The 10,636-nt window shown below is 43.0% G+C and overlaps 1 protein-coding gene across 2 annotated transcripts in view; it reads left to right on the top strand.

Annotated features, from left to right (window-relative positions):
• Nucleotides 1-1,655: 1,655 nt before the first annotated feature.
• The window catches only part of TCAF2 (TRPM8 channel associated factor 2), a 40,127-nt gene continuing 31,146 nt past the window's right edge, over nt 1,656-10,636 (top strand). The window contains exons 1-2 of one of the 2 annotated variants that reach the window (XM_053255519.1): nt 1,656-1,725; nt 10,359-10,460. In XM_053255519.1, the coding sequence (XP_053111494.1) occupies nt 10,433-10,460 (28 nt within the window). In that variant the 5' untranslated portion in view covers nt 1,656-1,725; nt 10,359-10,432. The remainder of the gene's footprint in view (nt 1,726-10,358; nt 10,461-10,636) is intronic. The other variant, XM_053255522.1, reaches the window with a different exon arrangement.

Below are 10,636 nucleotides of genomic sequence, written 5' to 3'. Positions count from 1 at the left end.
TTCACATTCTTTCCTCTGCTTTGTGCCCAAGAACTGAGAATCATAGGAACATAGGAAGCTGTCATATACTGAGTCAGAACGTTGGTCTATCTAGCTCAGTATTGTCTTCACAGACTGGCAGCAGCTTCTCCAAGGTTGCAGGCAGGAATCTCTCTCAGCCCTATGTTGGAGAAGCCAGAGAGGGAACATGAAACCTTCTGATCTTCCCAGAGTGGCTCCATTCCTTGAGGGGAATATCTTACAGTGTTCGCACTCCCATTCACATGCAACCAGGGTGGACCCTGCTTAGCTAAGGGGACAAGTCATGCTTGCTACCACAAGACCAGCTCTCCTCTCCTAGTGGCTTGCAGATACCATTCTATTTGCCAAACATGACCAACAGATAAGTACCTAAAGTTTTTAAAGTCCACAAAAGTAATACAAAAATAATACAATACTCCGGAGAATGGTATTTCCATAGCCAAACTGGCTCTAGAGCAACAGTTTTTACTGGGTTTATGTGTGTGTATGTGTGTTTTTCAGTACTTACTGTAGAGTTAGTGTGTGTATACATGCATGGGTGTGTGTGTGTGTGCGCGCGCGCGCATGCCTGCACATGCGATTGGGTGCCTTAGCAGTGACTAAAAGTAGTTTGGCTATGCATTGTCCTCCTGCTTCCAGCAGCCAGTGCAGTAGCCTAACTGGTTGCTAAATCCAGTGTAGTAACTTTGGATTCTCCCCACCTTTTTTCCTGGCAGGGTTCCTATGCCTTTAAAAGCTGTACAACTGTGTTGAGGATAGGTGCAGTTGTCACATTCCTACTTGTCATTTTAAAGTCATCAGTGGTTCATCTGTTATCTCAGCCCCTGGGATGTAGCTTGATCATGATCACACACATGCTAACAACAAATAGAAATACACGGGAGCTTATTTCCCATGGCAAATATCAGCCACAGGGGAAGAGGTGATCTGGACTGGACAGTGGCAGGGTCAAAGATCCTCTAAGAATGCTGTGGTCCTGATCTGCGGGGACCCCAATCCAGTTATTTTCTTAGGAAAAATCAAGGCCCATGCAGTAAACCCAGTCTCTTACACACACTGTACCAATAACATTAGATCATGTATTTTAATATTTCCATTCATTCTGTTCAAAGGAGGGAAAAAAGAACATTATGCCAACTCTTACTACAGTATTTAAGAATGAGGAACACATCTTTCAGATGCCATCTTTCAACAATTCAATGATATTTTTTTAAAAAGTCATTATTATAAAAATATTTATTATTTATATTTATATTTACAACAACAACAACAACAGCACTATGATCTGCAACAGTTCAACTTTTGAAAAGCTGTTGAACAGACTTGCAAATCTTATTTTAGATATAGGGCTGTCTTGGCTTGATGTAAAAGTTTATTTTTGCATAGTTCTTCTTACTGGGTAGTGAATCAGAGTTTGCTTTTAATCCCTGAATTGCTTTTACTTACTGATGAACGTGATATACTGTATAAACCCCTTGGTATCTGGGGATGAAATGTCATATATTGGAATTGGAAACTCTCTGAAGCAGCCGTCAGTGGGTATAGTATAGAGACACAAGCCCTGATCGGGTTGCGAATCTGCTGTTCTAGTAATCTAAAATAAGCTTCCTGCGTTGAATCATGTATTCTGCGTCACTTGCTGCATCGTGCTTGGCTGTCCGGAATCAGGAAGTGCAGGTTTCCTTCCAGTTGTGCCTCCTTGTGGTAAGAGAACTTGCCCGGCTTCTAGAAAAAGATACATTACGCTGAACTTCCTTTGCTGAGAAAGTGATCCAAAGAGCTTGGGGGAGATTCTCTCTCGGTTCTTTGAAGTGCTATTATCTGTGGTCAGAAAGCAGGAATCCCCTGATTTGAAACCTTGTAGATTATTAGACCCGAGGCTGGTTTCCTGTGCGCCTGACACCATTTAATCCATGCAAGCTGAAAACAAAGCGCTCTCACTGCTCCTGTGAAGGCTTGTTGGAGGAAAGGAGGTGAGGTGGATCTTTTGATTCCCTATATCTGATGGAGCCTGGAGAGACTGGCTGTATGGAAACAGGAGAAACGAAACGTAACATAAACAATGCAAACACAATTAGGATGGAAACCATGAATGCTGCAGTTTCAGTATGGTTGGTTGTCCCCATTTGCGGGTGGGGGCATGACCAAGATGCCCGTGGCGGCTGGTGGTGGCTCCTGGGACTGGGCAGGGGGCGGGGGCACTGGGCAGGGCAGGTAATGGGTGGAGCCAATGTTAGTGAGGTGCATCCAATTATGGGGGGCTCCAGGGGTGGAGTCAGGACTAGGCGGGTGGCTTAGCAATAACTGGCAAAGTGCAGGTTTGTAACTAACAAGTGGGATAGAAATAGCAGCAGATCAAAATACAGAAACACACACAAACACACAAATCTCAATTGCTCATCAGCAGATACAGAAAAATATGGAAAACACCAGTTGCTTGATAGTGCTTAGCAGGAGTACAGTTGCTTGCATGTGGATTTGTGTCTAACACGGCAAGATCAAACACAAGCAGGAAAAGAACTGTACAAGGCACTGGTAAAGCACAGACCAGCTTAAAAAGCCTGTTTCTGTGGAGAGTAAATACATTCTGAAGTCACCAGGGCAGTTTTGTTTACCTGAATTATTTAAAAAATCAATACTACTACTACTACTATTAACAATAAAGAAAGAACTGAGGCAGAGTTATTTGGTTACAATAGTTAGTGTGCTGAACTAGACTGGGGAAATCCAAGTTCAAATCCCCATTCAGCCATGAAACTTACTGGGTGACTCTGGGGCAGTCACTTATCTCTCAGCATAACAACAAAAAATATTTATATACTTTCCAACAAAAATTTCCAAAGCAGTTTACAGAGATAAATAAATAAATAAATGAGATGGCTCCCTGTCCCCAAAGGGCTCACAATCTAAAAAGAAACATAAGATAGACACCAGCAACAATCACTGGAGGTACTGTGCTGGGGGTGGATAGGGCCAGCTACTCACCAAAAAGAATCATCACATTAAAAAGGTACCTCTTTGCCCAGGTAGCAGGGGTTAACCTTCCTCATAGGGCTGTTGAGAGGATAAATGTAACCATGTGCACCATTCTGGGCTTCTTGGAGGAAGCACAGGCTATAAAAGTGAGTACATCTATATAAGCCACAGGTAAAGCAGAGACCAGCTACAACAGTGGAGAACAAATGCATTCTGAAGTTACAAGGGTAGCTCTGCCTGCCTATTTCAAAAATGCACACATAAATAATGGAAAAATCACAGGTTATTCAATGATGCTTGCTGTAGATATGAACCATCTCCTATAACATAGAGGACACCATGGGAAGCAAAGATGCATGGGGGCACCCTCTCCCCACTCCATGCCTGCTGCAGGGGTGTATCTATGGGTAGGACAGGCAGGGCACATGCCCCGGGTGCCACTTGAAGGGGGGCGCCATTTTGTAAAATTAATTTTTTTTTAAATGGCTGCCAAAAACAAAATGGCCACCGTGCATGCTCAAATGGCCTCTGTGAGGCTCTAGGTCATGCCAGGCTTTGCAGAGGCCATTTGAGCATGCGCGGTGGCCATTTTGTTTTCAGTGGCCTTTAAAAAAAAAAAGATTATTTTTATAAACGGCCACTGCACATGCTCAAATGGTCCCTGCGAGGCCCTAGAGGCCAGCGGGGTGAGGGGTAATCTTTGCAACCCCCCCAGCCTTTAGGAAGCCCCCCAAAGGGGCTACAGGTAAAAATAATAATAATAAAAATATAATATAAGACACTGTACACATATTCAGATTGGCACTATGTACAGAGAATCAGGGCTTGTGAATACTGAGCTGACGCTTAAGAGCTAGGATTGTATTCATTTGCTCTTACTTTTCTTCTTGTGATAAGTGAGTTAAATGTGATATCTTGCTAATATGGCTATTAATGGTGAGTTTGTCTTTGAATCAGTGTGAAACCCTTAATATTAAGGCCCACTGGGAGTTTCTTGCTCTCTTTCTCTCATTTTAACTGTCTTTCTGAAAGACTAGAATATATTCCAAGCAGTGACATAGTTTACTCTGCATATCCTTTAATTATTTTCAGAGTATCTGGGAAAAGTCAAATTCTCCATTGATTTTTAAAACTTATGTAATGGTGATGCTACAATGCATAGTAGAGAATTAGACAGGCACTTCTGTTTAGTTTTCCAAGTACATCTCCACATAGTATTTGGGTATTTCATGAGCCCCAGCATACTGAAATTTGTAATTTTCCAGCATTTTTTGGTCTGGCTAAGTCCACTGCTAAATAGTTTTTGAAAGATTAAAAGATTAACGAGCTTGACTTGTATTTTTCAGCTGATATTGTGGTAAAGTTATCTGAAAGATGGGTGTCAGATGCTTGGACAGGGGGCGCAATTTCAGTGTTTGTCCTGGGCGCTATTTTCCCTAGATACGCCTCTGCTTTCAAAGCTCAAAGGGTCAGTTTTGAAAGAGGCCAGGCCCCTCCCCCTGGGGCAGATGGATATGACAAATGCATGGGGCAAGATAGCATTTTGTGCCTCACCTCAAGCACCACAATACCTTGGGCTGTCCCTGGGTCTATGGCTGTTATCCCTGTCTCTGAGATGAATATTTAAACTCTAAGGAGGCTTGCTGACTGTCTCAGCCTTTTGGGATTGTCTTTGTGGTTTTCTGTCATAAAATCCAACTCATCCAGGGCTCCTTCCTCCACAACCCCTTCCTCTTTTTTGCTCAGTTACTCCTTCACCTTGCTTGCTCCTCCCCATGCAGGACAAAGCACTTGTATCACAGAGTTCTAGGATTTAAGGACCCTGAGGAAGACTTCCAAATTCATCTGAAGCTTAAATCCCTCTGGCTGTCACAATGAGCATTGGGTGAGTTAAGGAAAGTTGGGTACTCCAACAGTCTCTACCTTTGTGTCTCTACTAGGGTGTGTCCAGATTCATTAGAAGTGTATTAGACTTCATTTGTAGACTTCAAATTAAACAGGAGAAAATAAATGTGAAGCCAGGACTCCTAAGTCCCAGGTCAAGCTCTGGGTAGAGCAGGGCCACTCAACTTTGGCCCGCCTGCAGATGCTGGCCTACAACTCCCATAATCCCATATAGAAATCCCATACAGAAATTCAATGAATAATAAATAATCCCTGGCTATTGGCCACTGTGACAAGGGATTATGGGAGCTGTAGTCCAAAGGCAGCTGGGAGGGGGGCTAGGTTGAGCCCCCCAGGGATAGAGACATAGGTTGACAACTAGACTAAATTACTCCTGAGTAATTACTTTAGAGTAACATAGTCTCGATGTCTAGAGCAGGGATTCTCAACGTTGGGCCCCCAGATGTTCTTGGATTTCAGGTCCCATAATCCCCAGCCCCAGTGGCCTTTGGTTGGGGATTATGGGAGTTGAAGTCCAAAAACATCTGGGGACCCAACGTTGAGAATCCCTAATCTAGAGTAATTTATTCTGAGTAAGTTACTTTAGAGTAACATAGTCTAGATGTTGGCCACTAAACTGTAATGGGTTAGATGAACTGCCCCCATTTGCAAATGCCAAATGTTTGGGAAAATGTAAAGGTTTGCAAATGGTTTTGCCTGTCCCCTTGAGAACCACATAGATATTTCCAGCTTTTTCAATAGTCCATGATCAGCAATGGAGAGTCTTCTGCCACTTTTAGTCCAGTTGGCATCTACTATATTTTATTCTACATAAGGAACAATTTGGTAGAAATAAAGAAAACTTGCATGCTCCCACGTGCTCACTTTTGATTTCCAAAGAACTGTGACTGCTGTAAGGCATTACTTGTGAGCACTGTTAAGACATACCCTTAGAGGATGGGGCTGCTCTGGGAAGAGCACCTGCCTGCTTCCATGCAGAAGGTTCCAAGTTTTCTCCCTGGCATCTCCAAGATAGAGCTGAGAGATACTCCTAACTGCAACTATGAAGAACCTGCTGCCAGTCTGAGAAAACAATACTGAGCTAGATGGACCCATGGTCTGACACTGTATATGGCAGCTTTCTTTGTCACTATGCCATTTATGCCACGTTTATCCCTCTACCCAGTGGCCCCTTTATTGCACAAGTAATTGACTAGGACCTATAGGAACGTTGAAAGGTAGCTTCTACTGAGTCAGACCATAGGTCCACCTAGCTCAGTGTTGTCGACACAGACTGGCAGCGGCTTCTCCAAAGTTGCAGGCAAGAGTCTCTCTCAGCCCTATCTTGGAGATGCTGCCAGGGACGGAACTTGTAACCTTCTGCATGCAAGCATACAGATGCTCTTCCCAGAGCGGCCCCATCCCTTGAGGGGAATATTTTACAGTGCTCACACATGTAGTCTTCCATTCAAATGTAAACTACAGTCGACCCAGCTTAGCAAAGGGGACAATTCATGCTGGCTCCTACAAGACCAATGGTGTGTGTGTGTGTGTGTTCGTGTTCAAAAATATGACAGTCAGATTATAAAGAAAGAAAGCCATGCCATTCTGAGTAATTTCTCTAGATGTGCTTCATGCAATTTGCCATCATTTGTGTGAACCAGGGCTAGACTCTATCCCATTATCTCCATCCCATTACAGGCCACCTCCAGCCTCAGAGGCAAGATGCCTCTGAATATCAGTTGCAGGGGAGCAACAGCAGGAGAGAGGTCATGCCCTTCCCTCTTTGCCTTTGGGCTTCTCGGAGGCATCTGGTGGGCCACTGTGGGAAACAGGATGCCGGACTAGCTAGGCCTTGGGCCTGATCCAGCAAGGCTGTTCTGAGTTCTCACTTTCTTATCTGTTCCTCCTTCTTATTACTTACTCACAAAGTGGCCGTTGTAGAAGATTTAGCCATGTTCCTGAAGGCACCCCACTGTGCCTTGCTGCTGCTGGTCTATATCATCACCTTCCTTGCCTTCTTGGAAGTCATTGGTGGGGCCACCCCTCAAGAATTCAGGAAGAAGCACACTGACCCCAGCTGAGCCCCAAGCAACTCCCAGGCCTACTGCAATTGGATAATGCCCTGAAGAGACACCTCAGAGTTTCTGCAAACCAACCAACACCCTCATCCATGCCAGTGAGAAATGGGCCAGAAGCTTCTGTGGCTCTGGAGGCAGAAACACCTTCAGCATCACCACCTGCCATGTTGGACCAGACTCTTGTCCAGGCAATTACAACTATAGTGGCATAAGTGAGACCAATAAGATCAAGGTCTCTTGCGTCAGAAGGTGCCCTATGCATTTTGCCATTATCATCACATCCTCACTACTTAGCACTGAAGCCTCAAAGCTTCTTAGGCCTACTTAGAGTTCTCCACTTATTGATGGATTGCATTTTATTCTTCTTCTCTGCTTTGACAAAGGCACCCAAAGCAGTTTACAATATTAAAAACAGACACATTACATAAGATCCACAAAGGACAACATGGGGCATCTTTGCTGGTTCAGGCACTCAATACTCTCCAACTTTATTTAGGCCTGAAAGACCAAGGAAAAGTGGTGGGGGGCATGGAGGGCAAGCTGTAAGCAAGCACAATATTGTAACATTTGACAACATCATTACTGATCACACAGCATGTCTGTTAAGGCATCAGACTAAGGTTCCAGTTTCCCAGCTTTGTGGAGTTTGAGCCATGTTTCAGTCACCTTAGCTCTGGTCTTAAACCAGCAGGGTGTTGTTTTGTTTTGTTTTGTTTTTTAAACTATCTAATTTATTTTAGTTAGTTAGTTAGTTAGTTAGTTATTTGATTTCTATACCAACCTTCCAAAAATGGCTCAGGGCAGAGAAATAATAAATAAATAAGATGGATCCCTGTCCCCAAAGGGCTCACAATCCAAAAAGAAACATTAAATAGACACCAGCAACAATCAATGAAGGGGTGTTGTGCTGGGGGTGGATAGGGCCAGTTACTCTCCCCCTGCTAAATAAAAAGAATCACCACGAGAATAAAGAGAATCACCTAATATAGATATACTGTAGGCTAGATGACCCTTGCATGGCTGGGACCATGTTCAGTTTAAAGGCTTGCTCTTTGCAGACTGAGAAATCTTTCTTGCCACAAGTAAACTAACAAAAACCACTTATCAGGGCGTAGGAGCCTAAAGCTGGGTGGGGATGCCTAACTGAAGCAATCAACACCCAACCACAAATTAAGGCACTCCACTGAAAAAGAGGTAGTTTTGTGAGCTGTACACTGGCTAAAAACCGCAAGGAACTGGACATCTAGGAGTTGCAAAAAACCACCAGTTCCAGGAAAATCAGGAGTCTCAGAGGTGGGGACAAGAAAGCTGAGTTGTCCCAAAGGACAAATCAGAAAACAAGAGTAAGGGGTCTTTGATTTAAAGGAGCCTATCAGAATACAAGGAGTAGCAGCTATCCTAATATGGTTCACTGCTCCTGTGCCAAGTAAAGTATTTAAGGACTCATCAGGAGGTGCTTAGGGGTTGCCATCTTCTAATCCTCAAGTGGGATTGTGACTGTGGTTACTCACCACTCTCCCTGCGCTGCTGAAGCTGACCAACTCAGTCTTGCTGTTTGCTGTGTGACTGTCTTGCTATTCTCCTATCTGCTCTGAAAACAAAATGGCCACTGCTCATGCTCAGATGGCCTCTGTGAGGCCCTAGGCCATGCCAGAGCATGCACAGTGGCCATTTTGTTTTCAGCGGCCATTTAAAAAAAAAAGATTATTTTTAAAAATGGCTAACGCATATGCTCAATTGGTCCCTGCGAGGCCCTAGAGGCCAGCGGGGGGAGGGCAGAACCCCCAAGGCCTTTAGGAAGCCCACTGAAGGGGCTACAGGTAAAAAAAAAGTAAAAAAAAAATAAGGCACTATACACATATTCAGATTGGCACTATGTAAAGAGAATCGGGGCTTGTGAATAATGAACTGAAGTTTATGAGCTAGGATTGTATTCATTTGCTCTTACTTTGCTTCTTGTGATAAGTGAGTTAAATGTGATGTCTTAATAATATGGCTAGTAATGGTGAGTTTGTCTCTGAATCAGTGTGAAATCTGTAGTATTAAGGCCCACTGGGAGTTTCTTGCTCTCTTTCTCTCATTTTAACTGTCTTTCTGAAAGACTAGAATATATTCCAAGCAGTGACACAATTTACTCTGCTTATCCTTTAATTATTTTCAGAGTATCTGGGAAAAGTCAAATTCTCCATTGATTTTTAAAATTTATGTAATGGTGATGCTACAATACATAGTAGAGAATTATACAGGCACTTCTGTTTAGTTTTCCAAGTACACCTCCACATAGTATTTGGGTATTTCATGAGCCCCAGAATACTGAAATTTGTAGTTTTCCAGCATTTTTTGGTCTGGCTAAGTCCACAGCTAAATAGTTTTTGAAAGATTAAAAGATTAACAAGCTTGACTTGTATTTTTCAGCTGATATTATGGTGAAGTTATCTGAAAGATGGGTGTCAGATGTTTGGACAGGGGGCGCAATTTCAGTGTTTGCCCTGGGCGCTATTTTCCCTAGATACGCCTCTGGCCTGCTGAACAGCTGTGTGGCACTCTCTGCTCACCTTGGGTGCCCACCACTTAGGCTGGGTGTCGATCCTACCAAGCAACAAATGTTTTTTATAGCAACTACTTCCTTAATCCTTCCCCAATGAACCATTACCTCCAGTGGTCATATTAATGTTGCTGGCCACAATCCAGAGAATAACCTGGTTAGCAATCTGCATAGGAAATTGATTTTAAAAATCATTTTCCTGCTAACATAATTTATTCATTCTCTACATATACCACACCCATATGGAAAGCCACTTCTGCAACTGAAAAGCGGTTTGGAATCAGAAATCCATTGATATGCCCCGAAATAACTTTCTGGCTTCTTATGCCACTTTCTAATAGGTGATTTTTAAATTGTTAAATTGTTTTAAGTTTTTGTATATATTTTAACTTGTTTTATGCTTTTATTAACTGCCCATAGATGAAAGTTTGTGGCGGAGTACAAATTTGATAAATAAATAAATACATAAATAAATAATCTAATTAGTCCAGTGTTACAGTTTGCTGTTCCAATGTTTTATGGCATATCATTTTGGGAATGGGCCATCATACTTTACATACAGATCAGATCAGAGTGCAAGGGAGAGAATGCAGAGGTTGCATTTTCCCCCTCCAAACACACACAAACAAAGCCAGCAAAAGATCAGACTTACCAACAGCTAGCCAGCCAGCCGGCCTACCTGCTCTCTAACCAAAATGATGATTGGATTATTCTGAGTAGGGTTTTATAGCTGCTTCCCTCATACACACAAGGACATCTTAAGTAGATTTAACTGAAGATTTATTCAGCCACAACTCCATTTTCTCCTTCCTTTCCCTCTTTTTTCCTCTTCTCCCCTACACTCTCTATAGGATCCCCCTTGGGACAAATGTTCAGAATGCAATAGTAGAATATAGGAGGGCTTCCTGGTGTCTTATTGCGAAAGATGGAATTTGGCCAGATGAGCTTGTCAGGTAAGGGTGAGAAACCATGTTGCATCTGTCACATTAGCCTTATTCACACGTTATATTCAACACTCATACAAGTGTACAGTGCACACAGGTACAGATCTGTAAACCAGGTACGGTTATTAACACATATTGAACACAGGTACAACAAAACATTTCCTATCTGTATCACACATTTGTGG

Source organism: Hemicordylus capensis, chromosome 5, assembly GCF_027244095.1.
Source record: "Hemicordylus capensis ecotype Gifberg chromosome 5, rHemCap1.1.pri, whole genome shotgun sequence".
In the NCBI taxonomy this organism is placed as follows: Eukaryota; Metazoa; Chordata; class Lepidosauria; order Squamata; family Cordylidae; genus Hemicordylus; species Hemicordylus capensis.
The sequence above is the reverse complement of the archived record's forward strand: the minus strand, read 5'-3'. Positions and strand labels throughout refer to the sequence as shown.